At 43.3% G+C, this 21,530-nt stretch overlaps 1 protein-coding gene across 1 annotated transcript in view; it reads right to left on the minus strand.

Moving 5' to 3' along the window:
* The window catches only part of LOC126419538 (protein PAT1 homolog 1), a 110,560-nt gene that overhangs the window by 67,421 nt on the left and 21,609 nt on the right, over positions 1–21,530 (minus strand). Inside the window, exons 3-4 of the mRNA XM_050086728.1 lie at positions 16,037–16,344; positions 13,999–14,151 (exon numbers count right to left, since the gene is read on the minus strand). Of these exons, the coding sequence (XP_049942685.1) occupies positions 13,999–14,151; positions 16,037–16,344 (461 nt within the window). The remainder of the gene's footprint in view (positions 1–13,998; positions 14,152–16,036; positions 16,345–21,530) is intronic.

A 21,530-nucleotide genomic window follows, 5' to 3' on the forward strand; every position in this document is an offset into this window, starting at 1 on the left:
TACAAACAGAAGGTATCTTAAAAATACTGGGAGAGAACTGAAATGTACTGTAGCTGAAATGAAAGGATTTATCTCTGCAACAGTGATGATGTCATACTTGTGCTATCTTAGGATTAGGACGTATTGGGCCAAAAAGAGTAGGGTGGAAGGTATTGCTAAAAAAAATTTGCCGTGACAGATATTTTACAACTAGAAAACATCTGAAACTTGTTGATGGTGAAGTGTCCCTCGAAGTAAAACAAAATAATAAATTTTGGAAAATACAACCTATTCTTGAAAGTGTACAGAATGGCTGTAGATTGAACTCTAGGCCCACTAATATTTCTGTTGATGAACTTATGATTCCATTTTGGGGTCACAGTCCAACAAGACAAGTCATAAAATTGAAACCAAACCCTTGTGGATTAAAGAATTTTGTACTGGCTGTAACTGCTGGATTTCCTATAGATTTCTTCTTTTACCAAGTGAAAGGTGATCCTATAGTGAATGACACTCAATTTGAAAATTTTGATGTAGGTGGAAAGGCTGTTATAAAACTGACAGCTACTCTTCCTCCTGGAGTGATCATTTACATGGACTGTTATTTCACATCGGAGTCACTTTTAGACAAACTGCACAGTGAAGCTGAGTGTCAAGCTACTGGAACATTACAGAACTCCAGAATTCAAAAAGTTTCCAAACTATCATTGGACAAGGATATGGAGAAAAATGGTAGGAGATCTAGTGATCAATCAGTGAGAAGTGATGGCCAACTTTGTGTAATGAAATGGTTCGACAATCTCCCTGCTATCTTCATATTCAGTAGAGAAGGAGTAAACCCAGTTGATAGATGTTGCCGCTGGTGCAGGAAAGAAAAAAAGTACATTCAAGTAGATTGTCCCACAGTTGTAAGCACCTACAATTCAAATATGGGAGGTGCTGACTTTCTCGACAGATTGATCAGCTATTACAGAATAAGTGCAAAAACTAAGAAGTGGACTGTAAGGGTGATTACGCACTTCATTGATTTCGTTATTTGTGCTTTATAGCTAGAATACAGACATGATCAAGCTGTCTTGGGTACATCGAAGAATGACGTTCTAGACTGCCTCCAGTTCAGAGAAAAGTTTGAGGAAAACCTATGGCATTCACACAAACCTGAAGCGATATCTGATGATGATCCTGACTTCAAAAATCCAGCACCAAAGCATTCAAAGTCTAGAATTGATCACCATCCTGATGCCATTCGATCAAAAAATGTTCTACATCCACCACAATTTTCACAACTGGTTTCCAAAAATCGCTGTCGACTTCCAGGGTGTTCAGCTAATAAGGCACACATAAAATGTCCCACCTGCAAAGTTTTCCTCTGCCTGCATGATAAACACAACTGCTTCAAGCTTTATCATCAGCTGTGAAGACTAAATGAATTAAATTTGTCATCACAAATAAATGATTATGATAGACCTACTGCATTCCGGATTTTTTTCTAACTGCCGTCTGCTTCACATCTGCTGTGCAGCAAGGTACATAAATTTAAGTATTAACTGTCTTTTTCTTACTTGTCACTTCTTTTTCCGCATGTTTTTGCTTTTAGGAAGCTTTAATTCATCCGAGATATGGAGGAGGCCCTGGCGGTGGCGGTAGAGAGCACTGGGTGCACCTGACTGTAAACTGTTGCTCATGTCGGCACCAATGACTACTGCCGTCTGGGCTCAGAGGTCATCCTCAGTTCATGCAGGCAGTTGGCGGAGTTGGTGAAGGCAGAAAGCCTCGCTCGTGGGATGGAATCTGAGCTAACTATTTCTAGTATCATTCCCAGAACCAATAGCGGTCCTCTGGTTTGGAGCCGAGTGGAAGGCTTAAAACCAGAGGCTCAGACAATTCTTCAGAAATCTGGGGTGCAAATTTCTCGACCTCCGCTATGGGGTGGAGATGGTTGGTTGGTTGGTTTAAAGTTTAAAAGGACCAAACTGCAAAGGTCATCGGTCCCTTGTTTCATAAAAACACAGAGCACAGTGAAACTTTCCACCAGTCAGGCGAAGCTCTAAAATAAAAATTCTGGGGGAAGAAAAGCCCCATGGTCAATGGTAAAACATGACGGAAAATGGAGCACAGCAACAAAACCAACAGAGAGAACAAAGGCAGAAGGAATTAAAACTGCACAGCAGAGGACTGTGGCGGGCTGATCACGAAACTAATAGGATGAGCCACCCACTCTGCAACACGTTAAAACCTCCAGCCTAAAAGATTAGGGTGGAGTCGAATTACAACACAAAACTAAGGAAAAGATACAGCACAAAAGAGGGTGACGCAATAAAATTAGAGGGACCTATAAAAGCCACTTGCTCGAATAAAACTTAAAACACGATCTGCCATAGAGACATCGTTACCTAAAAGAGATGATAAATCACCCAGGAGATTAAAAGTTTGCCTGAGGGCGGTTAAAAGAGGACATTCCAACAATATATGGGCTACCTTCATGGTTTCACCACAGCGACAATGAGGGGGGTCCTCTCGACGCAGTAGATGACCATGCGTCAGCCAAGAGTGACCAACGCGGAGCCTACAGAGAATAACAGAATCCCTGCGAGAGGTCCGCATGGAGGAACCCCACACGGTCGTGGTCTCCTTTACACGCCGCAGCTTGTTGGGTGCAGACAGAGTGCGCCATTCGTCTGCCCACATCCCAAAGACCCGACGGCGTAACACCGATCGGAGATCAGTTGCCGGGAGGCCGATCTCCAACGGCAGTTTGCGGGTGGCCTCTTTAGCTAACTTGTTGGCGTGTTCGTTTCCCGCTATCCCAACGTGTCCCGGGGTCCATATGAACATCACTGAATGTCCACACTGTTCAAGAGCATGAACGGACTCCTGGATGGCAACAACAATGGGATGGCGTGGGTAGCACTGGTCAAGAGCCTGTAGACTACTGAGAGAGTCACTGCAAATGACAAAAGACTCTCCAGTGCTGGTACGAATATGCTCAAGGGCACAAAAAATGGCTGTTAGCTCTGCGATGTAAACACTGCAGCCGTCCGGCAAGGAGTGCTGGTCTACATAGTCCGCGTGAGCATACGCGTACCCCACACGGCCATCAACCATCGAGCCATCTGTATAGATAGCCTCCGAGTCGCGGGATGCGTCGAGGAGAGAAAGAAATTGGCGGCGCAAGACTGCAGGAGGAACTGAATCCTTTTGCCATTGTGAGAGGTCCAGCCAAAGCTGCGGCCGACGAATACACCAAGGTGGTGTATGTGGGTGGACCTGAAAAGCAGATGGAAGAGGCAAAGACTCGAGGTCACTAAGGAGTGACCGAACACGGATCCCAATCGTATGGCCTGATCGAGGCCGCCGGTGTGGGGTATGGACTGCCGCATTAGCGAAAAGGAGACGGTAGTTAGGGTGACGAGGCGAACAACGAACGTGGGCAGCATAGTTGGCTAAGAGTTGTAGACGCCGAATGTGGAGCGGAGGAACCCCAGCCTCAGCAAGTAGGCTATTAACAGGACTGGTGCGGAATGCTCCTGTCGAACCCCACAGTGGTGAACGGGGTCCAGCAGTTGCAACGCTGAGGGCGACGCGGAGCCATACGCCACACTCCCATAATCCAGTCGGGACAGCACGAGGGCTTTGTAGAGCTGCAGCAGCGTATTACGATCTGCACCCCAAGTTGTGTTGCTGAGGCAGCGGAGGGCATTCAGATGCTGCCAGCACTGATGCTTGAGCTGACGAATATGTGGAAGCCAAGTAAGCTGGGCATCAAACAGCAATCCCAGAAAACGGTAAGTGTCAACAACCCTGAGCATGGCATCCAGAAGATAAAGCTCAGGGTGGGGATAGACAGTTCGACGCCAACAAAAGTGCATAACACAAGTCTTCGCAGGAGAAAATTGAAACCCATGGGCTAGGGCCCACGCGTGCGCCTTGCGTATGGCTCCCTGCAACCTAAGTTCCGCAACACTAATGGTGGAGGAGCTGAAAAAGATGCAGAAATCGTCAGCATGTAATGTGGGTGAGACAGATGACCCTACTGCTCCTGCAAGGCCATTAATGGCCACAAGGAAAAGGGGCACGCTCAATACAGAGCCCTGTGGAACGCCGTTCTCCTGGATATGAAGTGAACTATGGGATGTGCCAATTAAAATGCGGAATGTCCGAACAGATAAAAAATTCTGAATAAAAATGGGGAGAGAGCCCCGGAGACCCCACCCATGCAACGTGGCGAGAATATGGTGCCGCCACGTCGTGTCATATGCGCTGGAGAGGTCGAAGAAGACGGAGAGAGGTGTTGGCGTTCAGACCGGAAGCGCAGCTGGACCCCTGCAGCGCGCCTTATCAGTCCTTATCAGCGCGGTTACGCAACCGGAAGTGAATTTTTGAGCAACACGGGTCTAGTAATACTAGGACCCGTGTTGCGCCCCAGAGGCGCCAGAGACTAAGTCCGAACCAAGGTCACGTGTAAAAACACGCGTACAGTACGGAATAACGTACGCCCCCCTACCAGTGGGGGGGGGGGGGCAGGCGTAACTGTACTGTTCTGTGGGCCAACTGAGAAGGGAGTCTTTGCAGGAACTGGTGGCGGCAGAGTTGCAGCAGCATAACTCCTCAACATAGATGTGGGGTTGAGCCGTTCTAGCTTCTTTCTTGCCTCTTGGTAAGTTAAACGGTCCAGGGTCTTAATTTCTTGTGTCTTCCGCTCTCTTTGGTAGACTGCACGGTCTGGCAATCAGGGAGAATGATGCTCCCCACAGTTAACGCAGGTGGGAGGCAGAGCACATGGAACATTAGGATGTGAAGGTCGTCCACAATCACGACACGTGGGGCTGGCATTGCATCTGGAGGACATATGTCCGAACTTCCAGTACTGGAAGCATCGCATAGGGGGCGGGACATAGGGCTTGACATTGCACCGGTAGATCATGACCTTGACCTTCTCAGGCAAGCAGCCACCCTCAAAGGCCAGGATGAAGGCACCAGTAGCGACCCTATTATCCTTGGGCCCCCTAAAGACACGAAGGACAAAGTGCACACCTCGTCGTGCCAGGTTCTCACGTAGCTTGTCATCAGACTGTAGCAGAAGATCTTTATGAAAGATAATCCCCTGGACCAAATTTAAGGACTTATGGGGAGTGACGTTAACGGGGATGTCACCGAGCTTCTCACAGGCGAGTAACGCCCGTGACTGTGCAGATGAAACTGCTTGTATCAAAATAGCCCCGCTCCTCATTTTGGAAACAGATGCCACTTCCCCAAACTTATCTTCAAGATGGTGAACAAAGAAGAGAAGCTTAGTCCCCAAAAACGAATCCCCATCGGTTCTGCTGCACACAAGGTATCGCGGTGAATACGGCTCCTGTCTGTCCGCAGCCCTACGTTCCTCCCATGGCGTGGCTAGGGAAGGGAATGATTTGGGGTTATATGTCACAGCATTAAATTCTGTCTTACCACGCTTAGAGACGTTGGCGGTCGTGCGACCACCGGATTGAGACTTCACCCGCTTCATTGCAGGGCATCTGCCTCGATGCCACCCACTCCGACCAGGGGCTCTCCCCACAGGCGCCACCCAGCCACAGCAAAGGTCACCTGACAGGATGGCCGTTGCCGGGAGTCCTGATGCCCGAGAGAGACGAGCATCGACTCCTTGGCTTACGTGGGGAGGTGTCAGCTCAGGCATCGGCAGTATGATCCCTGTGTTGTCAGGGGGCTACAACCTAGAGGGTACATGACAACCCCACCACAACGGGCTGGCTACCGTGCTGGATTTTGGGTGCCATGGGTAGTCCATAATGATCGTGGGTGCAGATGGTGACGCACTAAGGGTGCAACTTACACAAATGATCAGGTGTGTAAGCCCAAAATGAGGGATGGAGGGTGCAGTTATGACGCCTAGATGATAAAAAGTGCCAAGGTCTGAGGGCACAGAGGACTCATGGTGCACCACGTAAGGTGTCCTTCCCCAAAAGGCTCGTACTTCTGTTGAATTTGGAAAAATGGGGGTCAAACCTCAATGGGGACCATCACATTAAAGGCTGAAACAGTTGAGACTCCTTTTAGTCGCCTCTTACGACAGGCAGGAATACCGCGGGCCTATTCTAACCCCCAAACCCACAGGGCGGATGGGGTGGAGAAATGTAGGGTCCCCCTGAATAGGTCAGGCGTGCACTACGTGCAGGAAGCGGCTACAAGGGTAGTGGAGTACATGTGAAGTGCACATGTGGGCTTCTTAGGTTAGAGAATTCCCTCCCTAAGCCCGACAAGAAGCCTCCCGAGACACGACAAGGTAGTAGTAGGCAAAACGCAACAGGGAATAACAATATGAATGTGGTAATAGTAAACTGCAGGAGCCTCTATAGGAAAGGGCCTAGAACTGCTCTCATTAATCAACAGTTACAATGCCTACATAGTACTAGGGATGGACAGTTGGCTGAAACCAGATGTAAACAGTAATGAAATTCTAAACTCAGATTGGAATGTATACTGCAGAGACAGGCTGGACAGTGAAGGGGGAGGCGTGTTTATAGCGATAAAAAGTGCAATAGTACCAAAGGAAATTGACGGAGATCCGAAATGTGAACTAATTTGGGTGAAGGTCACAGTTAAAAGCAGGCTCAAACACGGTAATTGGATGTCTCTATAGGCCCCCTGGCTCAGCAGTTGTTGTGGCAGAGTGCCTGAAGGAAATTTTGGAAACTATTTCAAGTAGATTTCGCGACCATGTTATAGTTTTGGGTGGAGATTTTAATTTACCAGATATAGACTGGGAAACTCAAACGTTCATAACGGGTGGCAGGGACAAAGAATCCAGTGAAATTTTTTAAAGTGCTTTATCTGAAAACTACCTTGAGCAGTTAAATAGAGAACTGACTCATGGCGATAACATACTAGACCTTCTTGTGACAAACAGACATGAACTATTTGAAACAGTTAACGCAGAACAGGGAATCAGTGATCATAAAGCGGTTACTGCATCGGTGATTTAAGCCGTAAATAGAAATATTAAAAAAAGGTAGGAATATTTTTCTGTTTAGCAAAAGTGACAAAAAGCAGATTTCAGAGTACTTGACGGCTCAACACACAAGTTTTGTCTCAAGTACAGATAGTGTTGAGGATCAGTGGACAAAATTCAAAACCATCGTACAATATGCTTTAGATGAGTATGTGCCAAGCAAGATCGTAAGAGATGGAAAAGAGCCAACGTGGTACAACAACTGAGTTAGAAAACTGCTGCAGAAGCAGAGGAAACTTCACAGCAAACATAAACATAGCCAAAGCCTTGCAGACAAACAAAAATTACGCGAAGCGAAATGTAGTGTGAGGAGGGCTATGCGAGAGGCGTTCAACGAATTCGAAAGTAAAGTTCTATGTACTGACTTGGCAGAAAATCTTAAGAAATTTTGGTCTTATGTCAAAGCAGTAGGTGGATCAAAACAAAATGTCTAGACACTCTGTGACCAAAATGGTACTGAAAAAGAGGATGACAGACTACAGGCCAAAATACTGAATGTCTTTTTCCAAAGCTGTTTCACAGAGTAGTTCCTTCTCTAGATTGTCGCACAGATGACGAAATGGTAGATATCGAAATAGACGACAGAGGGATAGAAAAACAATTAAAATCGCTCAAAAGAGGAAAGACCGCTGGACCTGATGGGATACCAGTTCGATTTTACAGAGTACGCAAAGGAACTTGCCCCCCTTCTTGCAGCGGTGTACCGTAGGTCTCTAGAAGAGCGAAGCGTTCCAAAAGATTGGAAAAGGGCACAGGTCATTCCCGTTTTCAAGAAGGGACGTCGAACAGATGTGCAGAACTGTAGACCTATATATCTAACGTCGATAAGTTGTAGAATTTCGAAACACGTATTATGTTCGAGTACAATGACTTTTCTGGAGACTAGAAATCTACTCTGTAGGAACCAACATGGGTTTCGTAAAAGACGATCGTGTGAAACCCAGCTCACACTATTCCTCCACGAGACTCAGAGGGCCATACACATGGGCTCCCAGGTAGATGCCATGTTTCTTGACTTCCGCAAGATGTTCGATACAGTTTCCCACAGTCGTTTAATGAACAAAGTAAGAGCATATTGACTATCAGACCAATTGTGTGATTAGATTGAAGAGTTCCTAGTTAACAGAATGCAGCATGTCATTCTCAATGGAGAGAAGTCTTCTGAAGTAAGAGTGATTTCAGGTGTGCTGCAGGGGAGTGCCATAGGACCATTGCTATTCACAAAATAAATAAATAAATATATATATAAAAAACAAAGATGAGGTGACTTACCGAACGAAAGCGCTGGCAGGTCGATAGACACACAAGCAAACACAAACATACACACAAAATTCAAGCTTTCGCAACCAACCGTTGCTTTGTCAGGAAAGAGGGAAGGAGAGGGAAAGACCAGAGTACGCAAAGGAACTTGCCCCCCTCCTTGCAGCGGTGTACCGTAGGTCTCTAGAAGAAGGTCTCTTTCCCTCTCCTTCCCTCTTTCCTGACAAAGCAACGGTTGGTTGCGAAAGCTTGAATTATGTGTGTCTCCCATCCTTCATCAAAGACACCAACCACTTTCTCGAACGCCTGGAATCCTTACCCAATCTGTTACCCCCGGAAAACATCCTTGTAACCATTGATGCCACTTCCTTATAAACAAATATCCCGCACGTCCAGGGTCTCCCTGCGATGGAGCACTTCCTTTCACGCCGATCACCTGCCACCCTACCTAAAACCTCTTTCCTCATTACCTTAGCCAGCTTCATCCTGACCCACAACTTCTTCACTTTTGAAGGCCAGACATACCAACAATTAAAGGGAACAGCCATGGGTACCAGGATGGCCCCCTCGTACGCCAACCTATTCATGGGTCACTTAGGGGAAGCCTTCTTGGTTACCCAGGCCTGCCAACCCAAAGTTTGGTACAGATTTATTGATGACATCTTTATGATCTGGACTCACAGTGAAGAAGAACTCCAGAATTTCCTCTCCAACCTCAACTCCTTTGGCTCCATCAGATTCACCTGGTCCTACTCCAAATCCCATGCCACTTTCCTTGACGTTGACCTCCACCTGTCCAATGTCCAGCTTCACACGTCCGTCCACATCAAACCCACCAACAAGCCGCAGTACCTCCATTATGTCAGCTGCCACCCATTCCACATCAAACGGCCCCTTCCCTACAGCCTAGGTCTTTGTGGCAAACGAATCTGCTACAGTCCGGAATCCCTGAACCATTCCACCAACAACCTGACAACAGCTTTCACATCCCGCAACTACGCTCCCGACCTGGTACAGAAGCAAATAACCAGAGCCACTTCCTCATCCTCTCAAACCCAGAACCTCCCACAGAAGAACCACAAAAGTGCCCCACTTGTGACAGGATACTTTCCGGGACTTCCTCAAATCCTGCCCTGAAATGAGATCCATCCTTTATGAAATCCTCCCCACTCCACCAAGAGTGTCTTTCCGCCATCCACCTAACCTTCGTAACCTCTTAGTTCATCCCTATGAAATCCCCAAACCACCTTCCCTACCCTCCGGCTCCTACCCTTGTAACCGCCCCTGGTGTAAAACCTGTCCCATGCACCCTCCCACCACCACCTACTCTAGTCCTGTAACCCGGAAGGTGTACACGATCAAAGGCAGAGCCACGTGTGAAAGCACCCACGTGATTTACCAACTGACCTGCCTACACTGTGACGCATTCTATGTGGGAACGACCAGCAACAAACTGTCCATTCGCATGAATGGACACAGGCAGACAGTGTTTGTTGGTAATGAGGATCACCCTGTGGCTAAACATGCCTTGGTGCACGGCCAGCACATCTTGGCACAGTGTTACACCGTCCGGGTTATCTGGATACTTCCCACTAACACCAACCTATCTGAACTCCGGAGATGGGAACTTGCTCTTCAATATATCCTCTCTTCCCGTTATCCACCAGGCCTCAATCTCCGCTAATTTCAAGTTGCCGCCACTCATACCTCACCTGTCATTCAACAACATCTTTGCCTCTGCACTTCCGCCTCGACTGACATCTCTGCCTTTGAAGACGTCTGCTTGTGTGTGTGTGTGTGTGTGTGTGTGTGTGTGTGTGTGTGTGTGTGTGTGCGCGCGCGCTCTCGAGTGTATACCCGTCCTTTTTTCCCCCTAAGGTAAGTCTTTCTGCTCCCGGGATTGGAATGACTCCTTACCCTCTCCCTTAAAACCCACATCCTTTCGTCTTTCCCTCTCCTTCCCTCTTTCCTGACGAAGCAACCATTGGTTGCGAAAGCTAGAATTTTGTGTGTATGTTTGTGTGTCTATCGACGTGTCAGCGCTTTCGTTTGGTAAGTCACATGATCTTTGTTTTTAGATATATATATATATGATCTTGTGGATAACACTGGAAGTTCACTGAGGCTTTTTGCAGATGATGCTGTAGTATATCGCGAGGTTGTAACAATGGAAACTTGTACTGAAATGTAGGAGGATCTGCAACGAATTGACGCATGGTGCAGGGAATGGCAATTGAATCTCAATGTAGACAAGTGTAATGTGCTGCGAATACACAGAAAGAAAGATCCTTTATCATTTAGTTACAATATAGCAGGAAACAGTTAATTCCATAAGTTATCTGGGAGTAGGCATTATGAGTGATTTAAAATGGAATGATCAAATAAAATTATTCGTCGGTAAAGCAGATGCCAGACAAATTCATTGGAAGAATCCTACGGAAATGCAATCTGAAAACAAAGAAGTAGGTTACAGTACACTTGTTCGCCCACTGCTTGAATACTGCTCACTGGTGTGGGATCCGTACCAGATAGGATTGATTGAAAAGAGAGAGAAGAACCAATGGAGAGCAGTGCGCTTCGTTACAAGATCATTTAGTAATCGCGAAAGTGTTATGGAGATGACAGATAAACTCCAGTGGAATACTCTGCAAGAGAGACGCTCAGTAGCTTGGTACGGGCTTTTGTTGAAGTTTCGAGAACATACCTTCACCGAGGAGTCAAGCAGTATATTGCTCCCTCCTACATATATCTCGTGAAGAGACCATGAGGATAAAATCAGAGAGATTAGAGCCCACACAGAGGCATACCAACAATCTTTCTTTCCACGAACAATACAAGACTGGAATAGAAGGGAGAACTGATAGAGTTACTCCTGATTTAATTTGTAGCAGTTGAATAGAAGTAAGCTTGCATAATAGTGAATAAAAGAGGAGAAATGCTGTTACTGCTAGCGCACATTCGGAAAAGTACGGAATCTTGGAAAGATAAAAAAATAATCCAAAACATGATGATGATAACAATAATAATAATAATTACAGAGCAAAAATAGAAATTCAGTAGCAAGTGAGTAATATCACTGTAGTATTCAGCTTCTTAATATTGTTTCATGAGACTTATGGGAAAGCTATCACAGGGAAAAGGAAGGAAGGAAGGAACAAAGGAAAAAAAGAAGGAAAATTAAGGTTTAAAATATGGAAATTCCATGTCCTTTTCACGGGAATTATCCCTATTTGTCTCAAGCAATTCTGCAGATGTGGATTTGAATCCCATTCCTCTCAAATGTTAAGCTCAGTGTCTTACCAATGGGCCACTTCGCTAGTCGCAAAATTGGCAGGCAGAGAGAGAGAGAGAGAGAGAGAGAGAGAGAGAGAGAGAGAGAGAGAGAGGAGGAGGAGGAGAAAAGATAATTTCATGTGAATTTGAAATACATTTTCATAAGTGATAGTGTTTTTTTACACATCTGCTATATATATTTGCAGAAGTACATATAACTATACTTAATCTAATATTTAAAGATTGGTATCAGTAAAAATAACCTTATAGCATGTTGCAGATATGTTGAGCTATTGCTAGGGACAAAAACATTTATGCAGTAGTTCAGCTTACAAACTCGCATTTTTCAGAGGACATGTAAACACACTGCAATCTAATTGAATTTTCTCATTATGAGTGTATGAAGGGCGAACTGTTTTAATTGTTAAAAACCATTAGTAAGCCGAGATTGCACGAAATACTTTTAATACAAGGCAACTGGTTTCAACAGTCTTAGCTGTATCTTCAGGTCTTAAACATTTTTTGTAGTGAAACATGTTCATTTTACACTGACCTCATGCACAAGATGCCAAATGGATAAAACTCAGCACCTTCTTCTGAAAGTGGATTTTCACTTTTTAGTATAAAGAGCATTCAAAAAGAAACAAGTCAAATCTGGAAATCGCAAACCGGTGACAGGAGGGTAATATCGTGGCGCGTCTAACGAGGTATGGTTCCGACCAGAGGGTGGAAGTGCACAGCCCATCGCTAGAAGGCACATGTGCACGTTACGTGACTATACAGAGCTAGCAGCAGCACGCATCAATTGTCTGACGTTGCCAGTGGCACTGCAAACAGTGACATGGAGGCATCAACAGAAGAGCAAAGAGGTGTTGTTCATTTTCTGATAGCGGAAGGAGGAGGAGGAGGAGGAATAGACATTCATCGATGAATGTCATAAGTGAACAGCAAACACTACACGTCCCTTGCAAGGGTCAAGGCGTGGTACAAGCACTTTGGGAAGGACGGGTGTCATTAGCCGATGATATCATCCAGGTGGTGGATGCACTCAGTACCCAGGACTGCCGAGTGACAGTGAAAGCCACAGCCAACATGGTCAGATTGAGCGTCAGAAGTGTTTACGCCCTCATAAAGGTACAACTGCACATGCATAAAGTGTGTGCCCAATGGGTGCCCCACAGTCTTCAACCACACCAGGAAGCATGTTGAATGGCCCACTGTCTTGCTCATCTGCAGTGCTATGCTCGGGAAGGGAATGCATTCCTGGCACGATGGTGGCTGGAGATGAGTCATGGTGTCATCACTTCGAACCAAAATTAAAACAACAAAGTCTCCAGTGGAATCATCCAGGGTCACCACCACCAAAACAGCCAAGGCCATCCACAAAAGTGCAGGAAAGGTTATGTTGACGTTCTTCTTTGACAAAGATGGCTCCCTTCTGATTCACTTCCTGCAGCACAGGACAGCAATGAATGTCCAGTGTTACCTGCAAACTTTGACCACCCTTTGCGAAGCGATCAAATCAAAACGACCATGCAATCTCACTCCTGGGGTCATTCTGCTCCACGATAATGCAAAGCCTCATATGGCCGACACAGTTGTGGCACTCCTGTAGAAAATCAAATGGGAGGTTCCCGGCCACCCTCCACACAGTCCGGACCTTTCGCCTTGTGATTACACCATTTTTGGTCCTCTTAAAAAGACTGTGAGGGGCAAATGATTTACCTCGGCTGACAATGTGCAACTGTACACGCAGAACTGGTTAACATCACAGCCCTGGGAATTTCATGAGACAGCCATTCACCGCCTTGTATCACAGTGGAACAAGTGTCTCAACAACCAGGGTCAATACTTCTAACATACAGGTACTGGTTTCTGTAATTATGCCTCCAGTTTGTTTCTTTTTGAATGCCCCTTATGTGTGTCCAGCATATGTAAACAGATGTGCTATTGTGCACATATTTGTATTGTGTAACAGGCATCTGTCAGCAATATGTATAGATATGGGCTTTTGGACAAGATGCTGTGTGCTTTTAAATATTTTAGTGATGACAAATGTTTATAATGTGCTGAGTTTTATCCACTTGACATCTTCTGCTTGAGGTCAGTGTACAATGAACAAGTTTGACTACAAAAAATGTTTAAGACCTAAAGATGACAGCTAAGACTTTTGAAACCAGCTGTCTTAAATAAAAAATATTTTGTGCAATCTTGGCTTTTGATTGGTTTTTACCTGTTTTTAACACTGCAATCTTGTCGTCGTGTCCGCAGCCCAAATTAGGACAACATTTGGGGATTGAGCATCCAGGTACAATAACTGTGTGATAGGAAGAAAAATGCAAGTTCCTCAGCTAAGACATTATGTTCAAGTTATTGTTTATGTGCCTGTCAATGGCTCCACTGTATGGTGATTGATTGTCTTTGTTCACTCCATTGTCTGTGTTTCACTCCAATTTTGAATTTTCAAATTTACTTACCTTCCCCCCTGGCAGTGGTTTTGGGGAAACAGTGGTGGTAGCTGTTTGAAATGTGAGACCATCCAACTTTCCAACACCCCACATGGAGAAACTTGATGGAGACATGTTATTGAAAGCACCCAAGTCTGCAACTTTAGGAAAGTTTGCAACATTCTGTGAAAACAAAACAAAATAACTAATGGTCAATATTAACTGATTGTTTTGGTTACTACATAAATTTATTTTTATGGAACATCTTGGCTTTTCAAAACAAAGGTTAATAATATTTCTTCTCCTGACAGATTACCAATTAAATAAATTTTTGGTGTATCATATGCAAGTTAAAAAAAAATAAGTTAAAGAACTGACTTCTTTTTTTACAAATCCAGTCGTGGACCACAAATGTCTATTAATCAGTCTAAAAATTCCAGTCAGTGATGACCATCTTCAGCCCTGGATAAATGCAGTATACTACACAGTTCATGTCACTGTGCATTTTGATGGTACCAATGTTATGGACTGTGTAATATACTGCATTTACTCAGTTGCAAAGATGGTCACTGATTACTGAAATTAATAACCTGCTTAATAAACACCTGTGGACCATGACTGGTTTTATAATAAAATAAATAATTCCTGGCTCACTGGAGAAACCTACTGTTGCTACTTGTTAAAGAAATGAGCTCACTTGATTGAATGATAAATCACATTATTACTTCTTATGCTCTCCAAAATTTTCAAATCTGTTAGCTGTTATTGACTCCAATGACTTAGTTTTGATTCATTTACTTACACCAAATAAATTTATTGATGGTACACTATATCACACAAATCAGACATGAAGACTTAATGACAGCTTACTATAATGTGCAACACAAACTGTCAGTTATATACTACACATTGGAAAATGAGATGAAACATCTACACATTCCCTTGACCACATTTGAGGGTATAATTTTAATTAAAAATTATGTCAATACTGTTGGATAATAATATGGAAAAATATGGACAACAGTTTCTAAGAACAGTGAAATCATGGAAAGGATTAAAATTTTTGCTGGTCTAAGATCACTAATGAACAATCCACTCACTCACTGTGGGCAACTATGACACTGACAGTCCTGCAGAACATAACATGGCTAACTTTACTGGGTGCCTCCAAACCACACAATCTGGATTTGTCACACTGAACTGTGCAGGGTAAATTTCTCCCTAGAACATGGTTCAAATGGCTCTGAGCACTATGGGACTTAACATCTGAGGTCATCAGTCCCCTAGAACTTAGAACTACTTAAATCTAACTAACCTAAGGACATCACACACATCCATGCCCGATGCAGGATTCGAACCTGTGACTGTAGCGGTCGCGTAGTTCCAGAATGAACTGCCTAGAACCGCTCGGTCACTGCGGCCGGCTCCTAGAACATGTATTTGCTTCTACAATACCCCTGTTCTTCACTTGCCCTCTTTCCATCCTCCTTTCCCTTTTACTGTTTACTCAGTCCCATATCCTTTACCCTGAATGAGCCTCTCATGCCCGATTTCTTCTCTCATCTACTCCTATCAACTTTCCACCACGAAACTCTTCCCGATTTTCAATCTCTTACAACTACTCTGCACCCTTTCCTCAATCCCCTAATACTTCCTACTTTCTGTGTTCCTGGCAGGACAACTATACCAATACAGCCCCTGCACCAAGCTACTTGTTCCACCTTGGCATTATCTTTTTCCTATCCCTCATCTGCCCTATTTCTCTCTTTATATTCATAACAAGATAAATTTTGGTTTCGTGTCTGTACATTGCTCATGCTTGAAGTATGTGGCAAGTAACTATCTTTTCTCCTCCCATTGTTTGCAATTCACCCAGGGCTTTCTGGTGTCAATTAAATAATAACTAAAATACTTACAAGCAATCTCTGGCATCAAAGAACAAGCAGATACATAAAGAATTCATCTGGACTTTACATTACTGGCAGAATTTCATTTTGACTTGCCATCTATCTTTGTGCATAGCAAGAACTGCTCAGGATACAAACAGAAGTTTAGATCTAATATTCACCTCTAAATGATTATTGTGTTGATGAGATTCTGATGCATCTAGGTCTCCATTCTCTAAAACAACATCATCTGTTCCTAGATCACCTTCATCTTCCTCTTCAAGCATAAGATGGGCAACTCTAGCCTCAAGATCAAAGTCTTCTGAGGAATCAGAATGAGGAAGCGACTGTGTGCGAGACAGGGGCTGGTTGTGTCGAGGTGTCGACGATATAGGCCCTGTTGCTGCACCCTCACTTCCATGAATAGCGAGTCTAGACTGCTCAGCCAGTTCTGCCAGTTTCTCATGGTCTTCTTCCCAGTCTCCTTCTGCTACAAAACAAAACAACACAATCCTGCATCTTATGAACTTAAAAATATTCATGTGTGACAAATTAGCCCATGATGAATGTAGAACCAAATCCTGCACATAAATATTGTAGCAAGCATTATCTGTGCTCCAGTTTATGAATTTGACTTAAACCAAAACAAAATATTATTAATAATTCTACAATGGCACAATTCCCTCATTCCAAAAATTGGCAATAAAGTAATGAGAAATTTTAATGCTAAAGCAACCCTTTTTCATTATGTTTATCCATTTTCTGTAATTTTGTATAATAAATACTGACGAGAAAGGTACAACTGAGGAGGAGGAGGAGGAGGAGGAGGAGAGAGTGATGGAATGAGGGAAAGGGAGACATACGTGCCTCAGTGCCAGACTAAGTCCATGTCTGCTAACAGGTCACCAGTTTTGACATCAATGTTACTGTTTATTTTTTATGCAGTTATTCAGCTGACACAGTGAGTAAAAACTGTTTCTCCTATGGGTGTATTGACTACATTGTGATTTATTTGCTATTCTCGTTCTCCTTCTTTTGACCCAGCTCTTTTTTTTTATCAGTTCACTATCTCCAATGTATTATTCATCAGTTAATTTCACAAGACTGTTTGTAGGAGTGTATGTTATCCACATCTTACCATCATTTAACAATTTCGGCAACAACTTTCTTGAAATTTATCTATGAGCAAAGTGTTGTGTTTGGCTACGATTCATCAATGTTAAAGATTCTTTTAGTCCACCGTATGTTGTTCACAGTATATGGTTGAACAAGTGGGCTTTAAATTTATGCACTAATCAATGATAATTTTTACTGTGGATGTCTCATATGTGTGTGTGTGTGTGTGTGTGTGTGTGTGTGTGTGTAATTTGGGATGCCTTACTTGTATCTTATCATCTTATTCTGCACCGAGCATGTGACACAAGATCTTTCTCCCTTGCCATACTAGTTCGGCAAATTATGTTTGAGATGGGTAACTAATATTATTAAAAGATTTCGTAGAGTGTAAGACAAATCAACTAAATCAACACAGGCACCACAGATAATTGAATAACTGATCTGCCACAACTGAAGAGGGAATATTCAAATCGTCTTAATGAATGGAGTAGTTCACCAATGCATCTGACCACTACATCATCACACATCGAACTTACAAAATGATTTAGTCACACATCAAATAGGTAATACTCGGGAGCTTAATGTATTTGAATTTGGATGGGGGAAAATATACAGAGCTCTTCTACAAAAACACTGTAGTAACTAGGCCTGGGCTTTGTACACAACTGATAAACGCCACAACAAGTCTGCAAAGTAAAGATAACGTTCAAGGCAGAGGTATCAGTGTCTTCAAGTCATAACTGGTTAAAGGCACTGATGCCTCTACTTCAATTGTAGTATTTACTTCAAAAACATTGCATAGCTTTGTCACTTAGTAGCACCAGCAGTCAGTTGAAACTGGGTAGGAATAAACAAACTACCAGTATCTTGTCATGGCATACAGAGAGATTTTTCAGTGGTCCCCAATGATCATGTTACAACACACTGAAACCTGTGCATCAATAGGTCCATCCCTCAGTGTTTTGCTGCTGCTGTTGTGTTAACTGAACAACCTGATTTTGATCATCTTCGCCACTTTGTTCGACTGCACGTTATTAATACATCACACTCGTCTACAGAAGACAGCAAATGTTGTCACAAGTTTGATCATACTTGCCACTACTAGTGACCCTCATTGATTTGCAGCATAAAAACTGTCACTCCTAATACAGCAAATTAAGTGCATATGAAAGGAATAGACCAATGTTTTCCATACAGTACATGTCTTTTACAACAAGGAAGAAAAAGAACTGTTGCAACTTAACATACAATCAAAATCCTGTCTGCCTACATAGAAAGCCTACAGATTGACTAGACAGCTACAATAATGACCACCAAAAATTTCCTTGTCAAGTGTATTTTATCTGTAGAAAAGTTTTGGTGTACCATATTTTATGGTTTATAAGATACACCTTCATTTTAAGCATTTTTTTAAATTACAGTTTTACCATTTTTATTATTAAACCGCAAAGCCAGACTAAAAAAAGTTCTTCGTTTTTAAAAGCGAACTGACCTTTAAAATCCCTGAAAATTGGCAGCTGAATCTTCTTCTTCTTCCTCTTCATCCTCTTCATATAAAAAATGGTCTCCACTACAATCGAAAGCACTAATTATGCTGCACTTCTTGAATGATTTTCCGAAAGTCTTATCACACGCTAGACCATGACTATTTATCCACTGGCACACTTTTTTGATTGTAGGTCGTTTTAAAGCTCCCTTTGGCTTGAGTTCATGTTAGGTTTTATCCATCACCCATTTGTTCCATTCTTCTTTCATATACATTTTAAATGATTTATTTATCAACACATCAAGAGGTTGAAATTGTGAAGTAAGTCCTCCCAGAATAACAGCTAGCTCCATATTACCCTGTCTCAATTTCTCTTTCACATAATTTTCCAAAAAACAACTAAATTGATCTGGCACATGAAGAGAACTCTTCTTCAAAAAACACCTTTGCTTCTCTCCCACACTCTGTTAATCCATGATTTCATACCGGCCTCATCCAGCCAACGATTGTCTACGTACATTGACACCACCAGTTCGTGATATTTCAGAAGGTTCTGGCATTTTTTTGCACTTGAAAATGATCATTGGATTAAGTTTGGTACCATCAGCACAACACGTAGTGCGATTTTTTCATGTCCACTAGTCTGTAGTTACAGTTTCAGCATCTTTCATAGCAACCATTCAGTTACTCGGCACATCAAATGTCACATGTTTGCTATTCAGCTTAGTTCCACATTCATTTTGTTTCAATGTTGAATAATAAAATGATAGGAAGATAAAATTCTCTCTTCAAACTCTTGTAGCTTTTTCTGAGATATTTTGGTTTTCGTTCGCATGTTATGTCCGTGACACTTCAAAAATCTGTAGCACCAATCAACTCCACCCTTACAGTCTATCAAGTTCCACTGCAGCACTAGGTTACGAGCACCTATTTACATAATTTTTATATTAATTCCAACCGCATTCTGATGGTGTCCTTGAACTCATTTTCTAGTTTTGCCCATTTTGTATTCAGTCCTCTATTTGACACATTCAGTCTTCCTAATTTATTTTGGTTTTTCTTTACTAGGCTGCCAATTGTGAATGGTTTTTTTCTGTTGGTAGAGAGCTGCAATGCCACCCAGCTGCTCTATTTCCATGTTGGTCTGCATATGCTACTACTTTCAATTTAAAGCTCACATCATGTTAATACCTTTTATTTTTTTTCCATTGCAAAACTAGCTACTACCAAAAATATTGTACTGTTATGGTAACAAAAATCACTTTAAATTCAAGTTCACTGGCACTGTACACTGCAATGACACAGCAAAAGCTAAACAGTGTTCTGGGTTTGTGATGGTGGGGTGAGATGAGACAGTGTTAGCAAGCTTGTGAATCCCCGGAACTCATGTTGAGTCCAATGTTGCCAGACAAGAGAAAGGTTTCCTGTGGCACCGAATATATAACCATTTTTAAGACTGGTGGGAGTTTTAAGTCAAACACTTGATATTTTTATTCTAATTTCTCGTATAAGATGCACCTGAATTTTGGAGGCAATTTTTTGAATCAAAAAGGTAATTTCTTGTATAAGGTGCACCTGAATTTTGGAGGCAATTTTTTGAATCAAAAAGGTGTGTCTCATAGACTGTAAAATATGGTATTTTTGAAATATCAAACAAGGGAAACTCCAGTAGAAATATCAACAATGAAGGAGAAGACAGATTTCTCCTTACTGTAAAGAAGACAAGCCAAGTTGGAGACAGGCACAATACACACACACACACACACACACACACACACACACATACACCCGAGAGAGAGAGAGAGAGAGAGAGAGAGAGAGAGAGAGAGAGAGAGAGAGAGAGAGAGAGACTACATGGTGGGGGAGGGGGGGGGGGAGGGGTTAGTGGGAAAAGGCAGTACACAATCTAGATGGGGAAGAAGTGGTGGGGGCAGAAGAGAGAAGGGTAAAGGTAAGGAGAAATAGATTAGCACAGGTTTAGACAAGGTGGATTAAGAGAGTGTAAGATAACCCAGAGAGAGAAGTCCCACCTGCATAGTTAGAGAAAATTGTGCTGAAAGGGAGTATCCAAATGGTCTGAATAGTGAAGCAACTGATGAAGTCATTTGTGCTGTGCTGTGCTGTGCAGCCTGTTCGGTAAGAGGGCGGTCAAGTTTACTGTTTACCCCATGGCCATTCATGTGAGTAGATGATTACTTGTCATAACCACAAGAGATTTTGTTATGGTTTGGGTTATAGCTGTCAAAGTGGAGGTACTTTGGTGGTTGGTGCGCTTGATATGAAGAGAAGTATTTATGGATCCATCTAAGAGATGGACATTGATGTCTAGGAAGGTGGTTCACTGAATTGGGAAGGACCTGATGAAGTGGTTTTGGGAACACTAACCACTAGCAGTACCTCCACTTTGACATCTACATCCACATCTACATCCATACTCCACAAGCCACCTGACGGTGTGTGGCGGAGGGTAACCTGAGTACCTCTATCGGTTCTCCCTTCTATTCCAGTCTCGTATTGTTCGTGGAAAGAAGGATTGTCTGTATGCTTCTGTGTGGGCTCTAATCTCTCTGATTTTATCCTCATGGTCTCTTCGCGAGATATACGTAGGAGGGAGCAATATACTGCTTGACTCCTCGGTGAAGGTATGTTCTTGAAACTTCAACAAAAGCCCGTACCAAGCTACTGAGCGTCTCTCTTGCAGAGTTGGTTGGTTGGTTGTTTTGGGGGAAGAGACCAAACAGCGTGGTCATCGGTCTCATCGGATTAGGGAAGGATGGGGAAGGAAGTCGGCCGTGCCCTTTCAGAGGAACCATCCCGGCATTTGCCTGGAGTGATTTAGGGAAATCACGGAAAACCTAAATCAGGATGGCCGGACGCGGGATTGAACCGTCGTCCTCCCGAATGCGAGTCCAGTGTGCTAACCACTGTGCCACCTCGCTCGGTCTTGCAGAGTCTTCCACTGGAGTTTATCTGTCATCTCCATAACACTTTCGCGATTACTAAATGATCTTGTAACGAAGCGCACTGCTCTTCATTGGATCTTCTCTCTCTTTTCAATCAATCCTATCTGGTAC

Source organism: Schistocerca serialis, chromosome 9, assembly GCF_023864345.2.
Source record: "Schistocerca serialis cubense isolate TAMUIC-IGC-003099 chromosome 9, iqSchSeri2.2, whole genome shotgun sequence".
NCBI lineage: Eukaryota > Metazoa > Arthropoda > Insecta > Orthoptera > Acrididae > Schistocerca > Schistocerca serialis.